Here is a 16,169-nt window from a genome sequence, read left to right as displayed (position 1 = left end):
ACACACACACACACACACACACACACACACACACACACACACACACATATATATACCTGGAAAGCAGAACAGCCAAGGTCTTATCAAAAAATCTCAGCTTCCACTTCCTTTAACTTGTATTCCCTCAATACCCTCTCCAAATACTACAAAGATTAGTTATGATTCACTTTATCTCCCAACACACACACACATACACACACACACACATCTCTTGCATTCTCCACTAAAGTCCCTCTGTTGCACTAAAGTCTCATGATGCTGAGAACAGAGCTCTAGAGACACCCAGGTTTGTCCATCACGATCATGGAGCAAGGCTGTCTTGGACCCAAAAGTCCCACTTTCCAGTTCCTCTCCATATCAGCCAGCAGACGTCTTCCCTCGCAGCCTTTGTTGATGTCGGTGTTGAAGAGGAGAAAGCAGAATGAGGGGAGGGCACTCTAAATGATTCCAATTAGCTTGCTGAGGGTAAGTGGCAAATGAATGAATGAATGGAATGAAAATTTTATTAAGCCCTTCATACCCGGCGCCTTGCTAAATGCTGGGGATTCAAATACAAGAAGCAAGTTCCCTTCCTTCAAGAAATTTACATTCCAATGAAGGAAAACAACACATAGAGGGCCAGAGAAGGGTGTTTCTGTTTAGATAGTCACAGAGATGTTGAGTGGAGACATTGGGTAAGTAACTGACTTCTCCTTTCCAGGAAAGGTATTCTTGACTTGCTTTTGGTTTCCAGAACAAAAGGGAGTGATGGAGAAGGGAATGGGGATGAGCAGCATGACACAAAGATGGCCTGAAGCCATTATGGTGGGTCTGGAGGTGCATAGACATGGTGAACTCTCACCAACAAGAGCAGGGAGTGAGAAAGGGGTAGAGGGAGGGGTTGGACTGCCGGGTTGGGTGTTGGAGGGTGAGCAAAGCAGCATGGCAGGAAGGTGGAGTGTCACAGGCTTGGGGTCCTAGAGGGGCTCTGTGAAGAGCTCAAGAAAGGGGTAAGGCAAATTCTTTGATCCCCAAGAAGCAAAGACTTCTCCATACCCCATTGTCCTCCATCCCTGAGCTGGCCAAGGATATGGGTTCCTTTTCTGAGTCCCCATAGCCTCCATCAGAGATATAATTAAGGACAAGGAGTCACTTCCACCTTCCTCTGTCCTGCTTTCCTTACAATCCTGCTTCCTTCTGTTGGTCAGAATGACTCAAACTCACCCTCTCCCCAAAACCCTTCTGCCTTCTCCCATTCTCAGGAGTGCCTGTGTCCACGACCCCTGGGGAGTTCCCTTCTCTGATCTACTCCCAAGAACTAGTCTTTCCATCTCTCAGAGGCTCAGCTTCTCCCTCTGGAAAAAATTCTGTTTCCTCCCTCTCTCCCCCAATCACTTTCACAGAGATGTGATAAAAATGAATAAGACAGAACTGGGAATCTAAGGATCTGGGTTTGAATCCCCGTTCTGCCACACACTGGCTGTGTAACCTGGAGCAAGCCACTTTCCCTTCCTTGGGCTCTGGTTTCCTCCTCCTGTAAAATGAGATGTTTGTACTAGAATATCTCTAATGTCCTTTCCAACACCGATATTCTAAGGTTGTGTGGCTGTTGCCCAGTTAGTTTCCTGAGCTGTTGTGCTGGCATGCTGGAGGGAGGGGAGATGAGAAAGGAGAGATGGGGATATTGCTGGTAGATTCTGGAAAAGTTCTGATGGCAAAGCTCTGTAGCTCTGACTGAACCTCCCACACTTTCAGGAGAATCGGTCGATCCATCTGTCCCCATTCTGTTTGTAACATCCCTTGTGGAGAGGGTCTGGGATAGAGAGAGAGCCAGAGAAAGGAGGAGATCCAGACCCTGTCCTCAGGGAGCTCCCAGTCAGATGAGACTCAGTCCCTCAGAGGAGGTTAGGATACAGATGGGATCAGTGACAAGAAAAAAGAGAAATAAAACTATATTTACATTGGCCCAACTATAACCTACAAGGTTGCCTGCCCCCAGCTGAGCAGGGATGGAGTGGCTTCTTAGAAGACTCAGGTCCTACTCCCTAGGATAGGAGAGAGTCAAAATGTGGCTCCTGCTTGGAATGGGGATCTCTCCTTTGACTGTGACAGCTTCTACTCATTGCCACCGCTCCATTCAGACTCCAAGGATGGGATTTGCTACCTGTCTGTACCTAACTTTCCTCCTCCTATTCCCCAACTTCTTCAGAGAACCAGACTACCTATCCAGTACTCCCTGACCTACATCTTCCTGCACCACCAACATAAGCCTCCTAATTTGTGGTCATCCCCATCCTCCCCTCCATACCTCCGGAGGAAACTCGATCCCACTGTCAGCTCCCCAAAATAATCTAATCTAGCTCAGTCCCAACTCTCTCCCCACTGACCCCTTCCACTGAGCTCTGAGGAACCTCCATGTAACTCAGTGGGGTATAATCTCCTCTATCTCTTTCAATGTTTTCCTCCCCTCCTCACCTTAAGGCAGGGATTCTTAACCTTTTTTGTGCCAAACACCCCTCCTGACAAGTCTGGTGAAGCCTATGGATCCTTCCTCAGAATAATGATTTTAAGTGCATAAAGTAAAATACACAGGACTAGAAAAGAAAATCATTATATTGAAATAAGGGTGTAATTGTTTTTCCATCCTGGTTCATAGACCCCCTCTGAAACCTATCCAAAGGGTCTGTGGACTCTGTGTGAATCCTTGCCTTTCCCCTTATGATTCCTCATCTCTCACCGCCCTCTTCCAAATCAGTGGAAGAAAAGGAGAAAGGTCAGTCTGATCCTTGGTCCCAGGCCATTACTCCACCATTACTCCATTTCATCATGCTATCAGACTACATCAGTATTTCCACATTCACTCCTGTTACCTACTGAAATCCAGGACCCACATCCCTTGAAAACCTGGTTCAGGTTTATTTTCCAGCTGGCCTCCTGCCATCATTTTTACTATTTCAGCAGCAGTGGTGACAACCCATTGGGCACCCCAAACTCCAAGTTCTTTGCCTTCCATCTCTATTCCACCATCAGCCACCCATACTCCCCAGACCTCATCCTATGACCTATGGCACCTCTAAGACTGCAAACTCAGGGTCGCCTTCTATGCCCACAACTTCCTCAGCTTTCCCACTCCCACTGAACCTGTGCTTTGCCCAGGCCTGAGTCATCCCCACTATCTGCTGTCTCCATTCCTACTCCCAGGTCATGGAGCATTGCTTAGGCAAGGTCACAGCAGTGTGCAGACTTGGCCCACCCCAAATTCTTCCTATCTAGTTTCTACTAGGGTTTTGGTGCTATCTAGCCATCTATTTGCCCTCTCCACCAGCTTATCCTTGATTTTTTAAAAATCAATTTAAAGCAGAAGTGAAGGTTATGCAATTATAAAGACCAAGTGTGGCCAGTGGGGGATGCAGAAGTGGGGGCCTATGGATACAGAACACTCACTAGGCCATCAGGCTCAGCTGGCGTATTGTTTAGTTCTGCCAAATTGCTTGCTCTTTTTATTCGGTTCTATAATGGATAGGTAGAGACGAGGGGAGTGAGAGAGAAGGAAGAAGTCATAATATTCAGAAATGAAGGTGATATGAAAACAAAAGATATCAATAACATTTTTGAAACTTAAAAAATTCATGTTGTATTGATGCCTTTAGAAATAATCAGTCATTTCCAGTTATACCACCTCCATCCAGCCAATGAGCCTTCTCTTGCTTGGGGAAAAAAAAAAGCTAAGAAATTCCAAGGGACAGGTCTCCCAGACCCACCTTCGTTATTCTTACCAGACCAATCTGATGTCTCACTGTGTGGAGGATAGATGGGGGACTTAAAACTTATCTAAGTTAGGAACTTAAAGTTTTAAAAACAAATGTTAAAAATTGTTTTTACATGTAACTGAGAAAAAATAAAATACTAATTTTTTAAAGTTTATCTAATCCAATCACCTCATTTTACAAATGAGGGGACTAAGACTGACAGATGTGAAGTGACTTGCTCATGGTCACAGAGGAAGTAAGTAGCAAAGTCATGATCTGAACCTAGGTCCTCAAAATATTACCTCATTTTATCCTCACAACATAGATTAATGCTATTATTATCCCCATTTTACAGATGAGGAAAATGAAGGCTAGAGGAATTAAGTGATTTGCCCAGGGCTACACAACTAGAAAGTGTTTGAGGCAGGATTTGAATTCAGGTTCTCTGATTCTAAATCTATCATTCTTTCCAGGATACCACACACACACAGTGCCTCTCTCTCACCAGCCTATGTTTGTCATTGATCCTCCTCGAGAACGAAGCACAAATAACAACAACAAAAACAAAAACAACTTCATCCTATTCCCTCTCACCTTCTCCAGGACCTTGCCTCTTCAATTATCCTCTTTCTAGCACATAGTGTCCTTCTTCCCCTGTACCTTTAAGCAAAAATCCTTCTCTTTGCCCTGACAAACCTTCACTCCATCCAAATGCTCTCATCCTGATTCTCTCCTTCCATTCACTGCCAAATTCTTGAAGGTGTGGTCTATACTTGCTACCTCCACTTCCCGACAATCCATTAGCTCCTTAATCCTCGAAATCTGGCTTTTGTCCCTGACACTCGACTAAAACTGCTCTCTGGAAAGTTACCAGTGACCTCCTAATTACCCAATCCAATATCTTTTTATCGGCTCTCATCCCCAATGACCTTTCAGCTGCATTCGATACCATGGACCGTTCCTTTGACCTGCTCCTCCCTTGACCTCTAATGTCCCTGTAGTGTCCTGGATCTCTTCTTACCCCTCTGACTTCTACTTATTGATTCCCTTTGAGGCTTCCTCTTTCCCCCTCCTACTCTCTCCCTGTGCTATACCCCAAGACTTAGTCTCCAGCTTCCTGCTCTTCTGTATCTGACTCCTCTTCTTTGATGATACCATGACTTCAGCTATCACTCACCAATACTTCTCTCCAGCCCCAGTGTTTTTACTGGGTTCCAGACCTACATCTCCAACTGTCTACTATACCTTTCGATTTGCAAGTCTTGCTATCACCGCAAATTTAATTTTGCGTTGGATGTGATGGCAGGTCCCAAACCAAACTCATCTTCCTCCCCTCAACATCAGCCCTACCCCCTTTCTGACCTCCCTATTTCTATCAACAGCACCTTTATCCTCAGAGCCTTGGAGATATCTCTGATTCCTTCATCTATCTCACCCTTGACATCCAATCAAATTTTTAATTTTTTAAGATAAATTTTTATCAATAACTTTTCTTTTTACATTGACTAAATTTCCCCTTGTATCTTTCCCCTCCTCTTCCCAGAGAGTCATCCCATATAACCAAGAATATTTTTAAAGAAAAAAAGGAAGAGAAAAAAGGAATCAGCAATACTGATCAATATACTGCAAAAAATCTGAAAATATTTGCAATGTGCAACACATGTAGACCCCTAGCTCTTCAAAGGAGTGAAAGGAAGTGTCTTCTCATACAACACCCAATCAATGAATTACCAAATCCTATCAATCCTTCCTTTACGCTCCTAAAACCACCAATCTAGTCGAGGTATTTATTACCACATGCCTGGATTATTAAACCGACCTGCTCTCCCTGACTCAGTCTCCTCCCTTCTTCCCAAAGATTTGGCAGACCTTAGAAGAAGAAGGTCTTTTGAAGCCCAAACTAGTCCAAAGACACACAACCTGAGGGGATTTCCCTAATACGGTTTCTCTCTGTATTTCATTGGTTCCACCACCTCAGGGCAGATTACCACCGGTCCATCCCTTCTCATCCGCTGTGATTCTCATCCACCCCTTTCTGCAAATCCCTCACCGAAGGGGGATACACAGAAAATTTTCCCTGAGTAATTTACCTTGCACCTACATTTTAGAGGCATAGTTATTTGCATGTTGCCTCCCTCATTTGAATGTGGGCTCCTTGATAAAAGGGAGCATGATTTTGCCTTTCTTTGTATCCTTGCACTTAGCACAGCACCTGGCACAAAATAAATGCTTAATAAATGCTAATTAACTTGATTTGTAGAATCTGGTTCTTCGAACAATTTGGGGATACGCTAAGGTCCTTGCAAACAGTGCTTGTTGCACTCACAGTATTTATATCCCCAGGATCTCCAACACCGCTGGGCATACAAAAAGCCCGTGATAAATGCTTGTTGGCTGATTGGCTGATACTAGTGGTTATCCTTTAGTCTCCCTATGGGATGTGTCCACCTCCCAGATACTGTGCCTGCTTTCCAAGGACCACCCTAGACAAATCTGGAGAGGCTCAACACCAGCATGATGATCGGAGGTCAGATGATGAATATTGCAGCCAGGGTGATCCACAAAGCAGATTAAAATACAGAATGGCCCCCAGACCTAGATAGCCCCCTTCCATGTCTGCAGTAATGACAGGAGAGTGGCAGAAAGGGACTTGGAGGTCTTCAAAATCACACACTTCTCAGACCATCCCCAGATATCAAATAAGTCCTTGCTTCTCTTCATGTGTGATCTTTGTCCAATGACCAAAAAGTTAATAAACTGTACTATGTCCAAATGAATATTCTTATCATGAAATCCATACACCTAAAATACTACCCTCCCATGGGATATGTTGCCCTCCCCTATTCAAAGAATGTCAACGATGGCCCAGTACCTCTGTCCAGCATTTAAGGCCCTAGACAATCTGGCACCTGGAGGGGAAGGGGAGCAGACTGTGGAGGGCTGAGGTATTTGGATTTGATCCTGGTTGATGCTGATAGAATCAGATGATGTAAGTTTGAATCCTGGCTCTGCTTTTCATTGCCTGGGTTACCTTGGTCAAGTCACTTTTTTCAGCCTTTGATTCAGGCATCTACAACAAAGAGGGGAGTTGGATGAGATGACCTCTAAGTTCCCTTAAAGCTTGAGATATACAAGCTGTAAAGCATCTAAAGACAAGGTGTGCTAATTCATGAGGGAGGTGCTAAGCAAAGCGTCACATGAGCTTCAAGGGGAAGGAGAACATTAAGGAAGGCTTCCTGGAAGAGGCAACATGTGAACTGAATTTTAAACAGGCAAAAAGGAAAAAGGACAGCCACAGGATCACAGATTTAAAAGTGAAAGAGACCTTAATGGCCATCTAGTCTGACCCCCTCATTTTACAGATGAGGAAACTGAGACCCAGAGAGGTTAACTAACTTGCCCCAAGTTCATACAGGTAGTATCAGAGATGAGATTTGAACTCCTGTCTTCTGTGTCCAAAGTCACTTCTCTTTTCACTGTACAAAGGGAATATAGCATGATTATGGAAGCATGACTGCACAAAGGACAGGGTTTGAGTGTAGCATATTTCAATCGAGGAGAGAGACAGAGACAGAGAGAGACAAAGAGAAACAGTGAAAAGTACAGCAAGGAAGCAAAGAAGGAGAGAGAAAAAGGGAGAGACACAGAGAGACAGACAGAGATACAGAGAGACAGAAATAGAGACAGAGAGATAGGGAAAAATAGAGAAAAAGAGAACAAAGAAGCAAAGAAGGAGAAAGAGAAAGGGAGAGGGAGAGAGACAGAGACAGAGGGAAAGAGACAGAGACAGAGAGACAGACACAGACACAGACAAAGAGAGACAGAGACAAGGAGAAGCAGAGAAAAAGAGAGAATGAAGAAGAAGAGAGAGAGAGAGAGAAAGAGAGAGAGAAATTGGAGTCATTGTCATAGATGAGATTGCCTAACGGGAGAATGTTAGGGAGAAAGAAGCAGTTAAAGAGAAATAGGAAAACCTTGGGAGTGTCGTATTTCTAAAGCCAAGAAGAGTATCTAGTTGTAGGGAGTGGTCAGCAGCCTCAAAAATCTGCCAAGAGGTCAAGCAGGATGAAAACTAAGAAAAGGTTATTAGATTGGGTGAGCAAGAGATCATCACTGACCTTTAAAAGAAGAGTTCCCATGGAGTGACTCAGATAGAGGCTAATTGCAATTGATTGAGGTCAGAATTCATAGTAAGAAGGTTGGGGCATCATTTATGTTAGTTTAGCAGTGATGATGACAAGAGAGACAGGACAATAGTTGGATGGGATAGAAGGGATGAAGGGAGGTTTAAGTTTGGGGAGGCTTAAACATATTGTTAGGTGAATGGGAAAAACCCAGGAGAGATAGAAAGAGGCAATCAGAGACAGAGACAGGGAGAGAGGGAGACAGAGAGAGAAGACGCAAGAAAGAGGAAAATAGAGAATAGAAGTAGGTCCTAGCAGGATGTGGAAGGAAGTGAGATAGAAGACAAAGGGAAAGTGATTGACCTTAGTGAGATGTTGGAATGTTCCTTCTGTGACTGGGAGGAAGGAGAACAGAGAAGGAGATGAATTGCAGAATGGAAAGACATGAGACTTGGAATTGTAGGATCCTAGCTCTGAGAGACAAGGTCCCGGAGAAGGGGATAGGATGAAGTACATGCATTGGTAGGAGAAGGGTCCATGTGATCCTGAGCAGGTCACTTAACCTTTCCAGGCTTCAGTTATGTCATTTGTAAAATGAGGGCATCAGACCCAATGACCTGGGAGGACCCTTCCAGTTCTAAATCTCCATGCCTATGATGCTAAGCATGTAGGAGAGGAGCTTGAGGGAGCTTAAGGTTGGATGGGCTCCATCTTTGTGAACCAGGTTAGCTGTGAATGTGGAGAATGGGACAGAGGCTGACTGGGAAAGAAGAGAAGAGGTTTGAATGTAGTGGGAAATGACATAAAGAATCTACTTACTACCCGGGTCAACTTAAACAAGTCATTTAACCTTTATGAGCCTCCATTCCATCCTCTGTAAAATGAGAGGGTTGTACTTGATAAGCTTCAAAGGTCTCAATCTATGGTCCTATGACTAGATGACTTCTAAACGCCCCCTAGTTCTAAGTACTATGACCCCAGAACCACCTGCATGTGCTAGAAGCCAATGGACATGGAAACCAGAGAGGGCAGGGAAAAGGTCAGGATTCAAAAGCCTGGTCTTCGGCGATAGAAGTCAACACCCTCTGAGTTACAGTGTTCACAAGGTGGTGGCAGCGGCAGCAAACAGGAGACTCCAGATGTCCCGGAGCTCAGACGGGAAACTGTCCCCCATTTTATCACACAGACCAAATCCCAGGACAACCCAAACCTCACTCTGAGGAATAAGCTGATGGCCCACTTAGCCACAGACACAGTACAATGCCAAGACAATAGAGGAACTTGGACAAGCTTCTGGTGATGAGAAGTGACCTATATTTCTGAGGACAAAGTCACCTCCCTGCAGGGTCGCAGTCTCTGAAGGGAAGGGGACTTTGGGCAGCTGGGTCACTAGAAAGAATCAGGGACAAGATGGAGAAAAAGGGATTGAATGGACTGTGAACACAGCTGGGGTTGGGGATTTCTAAGCCCACTACAAAACTGTATTGCTAGGCCCTTCCTGGCACTAACCATCCTCATTTCTCTTCATCACTAACCTCACCTAACCCAGACGACGTACCTCTTGATATTTCATCCCTGACACCAAGCCCCCATCCCTGAGGCTGACTCCTCACCATTCCTGACACTGAGTTACCTGATGTTAAACCCCCATCCTGACACTGAACCCCATCTCTGACATGGAGATACCATCCCTGACACTGAACCCCCATCCTTGATGCTAACTTCTCACCATTCCTGACATTGACCCTGTCGTCTCTGAAAACGAATCCCCGTCCTGACACTGAGACCTTCATCCCTGATGCTGAGACCTTCATGCCCTGATATAGAATTCCCATCCCTGACACTGAAGCTCCCCATTCATGACACTGAGCTCCACAATCTTTGATACTGAACCCTGTTGTTATTGTTATTCAGGCACGTCCAACTCTTCATGACCCCATTTAGGGTTTGCTTGGCAAAGATAGTAGAGTGGTTTACCATTTCCTTCTCCAACTCATTTTACAGATGAAGAAACTGAGGCAAACAGGGTGAAGTGACTTACCCAAGGTCACACAGCTAGTAAGTGTCTGAGGCCAGATTTGAACTCCCAACGATAAGTCTTCCTGATTCCAGACCAGGCACTCTATCCACTGAGCCACCTAGCTGCCCCACTGAACCCTACCTATGGTGTTTCACAAGTCAAGATACCATCCTCGTGATGTCACTGGTCCTCTTTGAGAACGAAGGATGAACAGCAATCTCTCATATTCCTTATCCCTTCCCAACCTCAGAACTGAGCACATCACGATGCTTTCCTAAAACAACTAGAATGTTGAGCCCAAAATGGAAGTGGCAGATGAAATCTTCCTCCTCCACTAGAAAACCCTCAACTCCAGGGCTCAGCACTGTCCTCCTCTACCTGCCCCAGCCTTTAGATAAGACAGCAGATGCATTGGAAATCTGGATGCCGAGCCCCAAGGCAATGCCTCCCCTGACACTTCTACTCTTCCCACTTGAGGTCTTCTCTCCTCTTACTTCTCCTCCTATGACCCGGTCTGTTTCTTTATCTGTGTAGTATGATAACTGGTCTACAAGGACTCTGTAAATTATAATCTCACATTTATGGATGGAAAGGGCCTCAGAGATCATCTAATCTAATAGATGTGTGCATCTTAATAGATGAAAGCAAAATATAGCAGAAAGAGTCCTAGAGACCTGAATTCTAATTCTGGCTCAACCACTAACGTGCCACGGCTCACTACGTGACCTTGAGCAAGTCACTTCTCTCTAGGCGTCATTTTCCTCATTCATAAAATGATCATCATTAGATAATAGATGTGTAAGTTGTGCTGTGTATAGTGCCTGCAAGGTGTTGTTATCAGCACACTCTCAGGCCAGTGATTTTGCTATTGTTGTCCAGTCATTCAGCCACGTCCAACTCTTCGTGACCCCATGGACCACAGCACCCCAGGCCCTTCTGTCCTCCATTATTGTCCATGGGGTTTTCTTGGCAAAGATACTGGAGTGGTTTGTCATTTTCTCCTCCAGTGGATCATTTTTTTTGTCAGAACTCTCCACTACGACCTGTCCGTCTTGGGTAACCCTGAACGCCACAGCTCCTAGTTTCATTGAGCTACGCGAGGCCCTCTGCCATGACAAGGCAGGTGGAGCAGGCCAGTGATGCCAAGGGGTAATAGAACTACCTGGCTTCAGGCAGGAGGATTATGAGGAGACAGACAGATCGGGAACACCAGGTACACACCATGGGTATGGAAGTCCAGCCTGGCCCAGCCTAGTCAATATGTTCTACCTGTACATTCCTCAGTCTTGAACCCAGACTTCTCAATCGAATCCGACCCCTCCCCTGAGAAATCTGCATTGCCTTCTTACACTTAGTTCCCTGCAAAGCTAAGTTTTGGCTGGACCCTCTTCAGCCCCCTTGAACTCCTGAGGCAGCAAATGGTTGTAGTTAGTTCCTGAGAACCTACTCCAATATTAAGGTAAATTGCATCTTAAGCAGCTCTGGGTTTCTCTGGGTCCTGGTTCTAATCTAGTTCCAAACTTCCACAGATGTTTCACAACTGTTTGCTGATGCCATCCTATCTGGGAACGACAGAGCTGGTGGGACACTCCCAGGTCATCCCTATAACCATCTCACCTTTTAAATGAGGGAACCGAGGCTTAGGCCACGAAAAGCCATTTGCCCAAAGGCACGCAGTGAGTTGGTGGCAATGTCAGAATTCTAATCCAGGTCCTTTGACTCTGAATGTAGCCCAGGGCCACATCAGACTATATGTACTCATTTTTGAATCATAGACTTCCAAATCTACAAAGGTCTAGAAAGAAAATATGATACAATGGAAAAAGAGGCTGGCTTTGGAGCCATCAGACCTGTGTTCAAATACTGACTCTAGAAGGTTAGATAATTCATCTAAACTCCCTAACCTCAGTTTCTTTGTTAGATTAGATTCTAGCTATAAATTTAGCTTTATAAATTCTAGCTATAAATCTGTGAAAGCATGACTGGCAGAGCCTGGTTAGTCCAACTTTCTCATTAAAAAAAAAAAGGCTAGGGGCAGGTAGGTGGTGCAGTGGATAGAGCACTGGCCCTGAAGTCAGGAAGACCTGAGTTCAAATCCAACCTCAGACCAAACACTTGACACTTACTAGCTTGTGACCCTGGGCAAGTCACTTAACCCCAATTGCCTTAAAAAAAAAAAAAAAAAAGGCCAGATTTTAGAATCACACACTTAGGCAGAATCAGAATTCGAATCCGGGTCTCTTGACTTGGAGGTTACTGTTATTTTCATTATATCACACTGCCTTCCTTCTCCTCCTTTTTCCTTTTGGTCTCCTTTTCTTTTATACACACATACATACACACAAATATACACACACAACATCCTTGAGCCCTGTGCTTTAACAGAACCCGGGGTTCCTTCAGGCTGGTCATATGTTATCCTTACTAGGTCCTTACCTATCTACTCTTAACACACACTGCCCCTATATGCTGTCAGTCAAGACCCCTAAGCATAAATGTTTACACGGGACCCCAAATCCTATCCAAGTAATAATGTCCAAATAATGTACTATTCAAAGGGATATTAAAGACCCAATGTTCATCCTTCACCATGTGGGCACTTAAGCCCCAGGACCCACCTCTGTCTGACCAGGTAACTCACAAGAAAGCATCTACATGGGGTGGGGGGGGGGGCTTCCCCCAACAGGCACAAGCTTGGATGGCCCCCCCTTATCCTTTATTTTCTGAGTCTATTGAGTGCTTTGGAAACCTGGGAAATAACAAAAAATGACAAGAGGGAAGCAGAAGGCCCCTTCTTTCCCCAGGAGGTAATAAAGACTGAGGATGGGCCTTGGGCTGAGGATTACTGCCCACCTCAAACCACACCGGAGCCTGGGTTGGAAAGGTCAAAGGGGCAGGAACTGAAAAGAGGGAAATAGATGTGTCCTCCACAGGGCTGGGTACTTTGAATAATGCTCTTGCCTCCCCAACAAGACCATAAGCTCCCCAAGGACAAGGGAAAGCAAAGTATATTTCTAGCCCAAAATATTTGACAGGAGAGGAACCAGGGGGCTGGGCTTCCAGTCTCTTCCTGGCCCCAATCCCTTAGCATCTCCTTGAATCCTGCAGTGCTCTGGATGGCAAGGTGCCCTGCAGGGTGCAACTCCTACTCTGGATTCATGGTCAGGTGTAGCGGACAGAGTGCGGACTCGAGTCAGGAAGATTTGGGTTCAGATCCTACCTCAAACACAAGCTATGTTAAGAAATCTTTCAGTCTCCGTTTCCCCATCTGTAAAATGGGAATAGTAATAGCACTTACTTCAAAGATTATTCTGGGGATCAAGTGAAATAATGTATATAAAACACCCTGTAAAGCTGAAAGTCTGACGTAAATGTAATCTATGATTCTCATGTCTCAATATACCCCAGTCCCCCAATCTCTTTCTCACTTTAGATCAAGTACTCAGAAAACTAGGTTGAGGCAACAGTCTCCTTAGCTTTGGTGTCCCTGTTTCCATCCCCCCCATCTGTCTTCCTTCTCAAGACTGTCCCTTTTTCTGTCCTCCAACCAGGTCAGCCTCCATAGAAGCCGAGAGTGGCGGCCGCTGGGTTAGAGAGCTGGAGGCATGCCACCTTGGCCCAAGGGACAGGTAGGTCAATATTCTCCATTTGCCATCCCCATGTCTTCCCCTCTGCTTTCTCAGGGGGGACTTGGTGTGCAAGTGAGGCCATCACACCAAGGAACAAGGACCTGGGCATCCAGTGTCCCAGCTTCCTTCCTAAGCCCCCAGACGGAGGGTTCAGGAGCCTACGTGTCTAGCCCCTGGTTCAGGTCATCTCTCAACCCTCCCTCTCCCCTCCTTCCCCCCACACCCCAGGAGACCAAAGTAGAGCCTGACTAGACCCCTTTCCTTCCCCTCCACTCCCCAAGCTCTCAGGACCATTAATCTATCCCCCTCCTGCCCCCCTCCCACCACCCTGAGTGATGGTCCATCTATTATGCATGTTCTCTTCCTGCTCTCTTCCATCTCCAGTCCTCCCCCTCCTTCCACCACATCCCCCCCACCCTCCCCACTCCTCTGTTAGGGCTTTTAACCAAATACATTAGCCAAGGACAGATGCCAGACTGACAGATGTCTATAATGGTAGTCTCCATTTCCTACTTCCCCTTTCCCCTCCCTCAACATATATCCCCTCTGCCCTCCTTCCTTCTTCCCGCTCAGGCCTCAGCTACACCCTCCAAGTCCTTCAGTTTGTATTTCTGTATAGCTGGTCCCACCCAATGTCCTCCATAAGGCTTTGGCCTCCTCCTCTTCAGGGTCTGGTACCTGACCTCCTCCCCCAAAGCTTCAAGATTGCCCAGAACTCCAAATGAATATTCCATTTTGGTGGTTATTATTCACATGATATTAATTAAATATTAATTACAATTAATCTCTTTCATTCTTAACCTTCCTCTGAGACACCCTAGGGGACAGCAGCTGAAAGGGAGCAGGTGGGGGTGGGAGGGCTTGGCAGGCAACGGTTTAGCAGGGGATCTCAAAGCACTTTCTGGACACTCCAGACCCTGCCTTCAATGGAAGGAAGGAAGAAGGACTGACAAGTCCCTCCACCCTAAAGTAGGGAACCATAAATAGAGTTGAGATGTCCTCAGTGAGATTTTGGGGCCAAAGAAAGAACCCAGGAGTTTTAATTCTTGATTCAAAGTTTCCCTCACCACTACCCCTCCTCTCCCATACCCCAACCAGGCCCAAAGTTAGCCCTGTTTTGTAACAAAACTGTTCTCTCAAGGAAAAGGAATTTAGAAGCCTGGGGAACGGGGTATAGCAGAGAGACTGGGATGGAGAGCTTAGAACTTAAGTGATACCTTCCCCCCAGCCAAGTCTTTCAAGCACTTAGCTCACCAGGGCAATTGGAGATGAGTCTAGAGAGCTTAGCAGATCCGGCCATTCACCAGGTCTTGCAGCCCCTTAAGCACCTCCCTACAGAAAGGGAAACTGCGGCCCAAGAGAGGCAGGGCTTCAGGGCTTCTTCCTGAGAAGAGCTGGAAAGTTCAGGCTTGTCCTGTGGGTACCCTCACTCCCTATGTCCCTTATCCAGGAGGCTAGGGAAGCAAGTCCTCTCCCCAAAACTTGCCATCCAGTTAACTGTGCTCCCTTCCTAAGGTACCCCACTCACCGGGCCCCCAGGGGGCTCCTTGCGTGCTCTGGTGTCCAGCTCTTGCTTGCTGACCTCTCTCCCAGAGCTCTCCCCCACCAGGCGGCTGGGATAGGTGACCTCAGAAGCATGCAGCCCCCTGTCCCAGGGCTGTTTCCCCCACTGCAGGGCTCCTGTTGGCCCAGCCATCCCACCAAGACCTGCAGAGACAAAGCATCCGCTAGGGGGGAAGGCACCACAGTGGGGGATAAGGGACAGGGGACAGGGGACAGGCACTGGGACAGACACATGAACAGGATGATGGACTCCCCAGAACCCTAGCGTTATGGTGTCACCTGTGGAGACCTGAGGAGGTAGGGTCACCGACAGGGAGGGGATGGCTGTGCTGGGCAGTCGGCAATGATGAGGAGCGATGGACCAGATGGGCCCTCCTCCTTTATTCCAGCCCAAGCATCGCTACAGACCCCCTTCTCCAAGGTCCCATGGGGGGAGCTGGGAAACCTGGGCATCCCAGCAGGGGGGTGGCCGTGGTAGAAAGACAGTTTGGATGGGGACAGGTGGGTGGATGGCTCCTTGGCACACCTCAACCTTCCTAAACTCGGTGCTCCCCCCACACACACTGCAGAAAAATGTGGATGCAGCAAAAATATACTGCAATCGGGGGGGGAGGGGGGGGCAGGGAAGATGGGCCGGAGCTGGAGTAGAGGAAAAGGGCCTGGCCGGGGGGCTGGGGAGTGGGGTAGGATTGTTGCGACCAGGGCCCTCCGATTGGGACTGGGGGGAAAAGGGGGGGCACTCACCAGGCTGTGGGAATAGGGCGAAGAAAACGACGAAAGCTACCAACACCCAGCGGAGCATCCGACTCATCCTTCCCTCATAATCTCCCCAGGTCGGGGGGCTGAGGACAAGGAGGGAGATGCCCGGCTGGGGGACCGGGAGGCTGGGGTGGGAGCCAACCGGGGGAGAAAGAAGGCGAGGGCTGGAGAGGGGGTCGCTGCCTCTGCTGTCTCTCTCCCAGGATGGATTGGGGTGGGGAGGCTGGGATTTGAGGAGCAGGTGAGGGGAGGCGGGAGGGGGGCAGGGGCCGGGTGGCCGCCCCCAGAGCTCAGGAAGAGGGAGCCGTCTCCATCCCCCTGCGGCGTGAGCCCAGTGTTAAGTGCC

General features: G+C 47.1%; 1 protein-coding gene across 1 annotated transcript in view; it reads right to left on the bottom strand.

Annotated features, from left to right (window-relative positions):
- The window catches only part of ADAM11 (ADAM metallopeptidase domain 11), a 33,203-nt gene extending 17,328 nt beyond the window's left edge, over nt 1-15,875 (bottom strand). The window contains exons 1-2 of the mRNA XM_027873131.1: nt 15,809-15,875; nt 15,030-15,208 (exon numbers count right to left, since the gene is read on the bottom strand). Coding sequence (XP_027728932.1) covers nt 15,030-15,208; nt 15,809-15,875 — 246 coding nt within the window. The remainder of the gene's footprint in view (nt 1-15,029; nt 15,209-15,808) is intronic.
- Nucleotides 15,876-16,169: the final 294 nt, after the last annotated feature.

This window comes from Vombatus ursinus, unplaced genomic scaffold (assembly GCF_900497805.2).
Source record: "Vombatus ursinus unplaced genomic scaffold, bare-nosed wombat genome assembly UNPS02014801.1, whole genome shotgun sequence".
NCBI lineage: Eukaryota > Metazoa > Chordata > Mammalia > Diprotodontia > Vombatidae > Vombatus > Vombatus ursinus.
The sequence above is the reverse complement of the archived record's forward strand: the minus strand, read 5'-3'. Positions and strand labels throughout refer to the sequence as shown.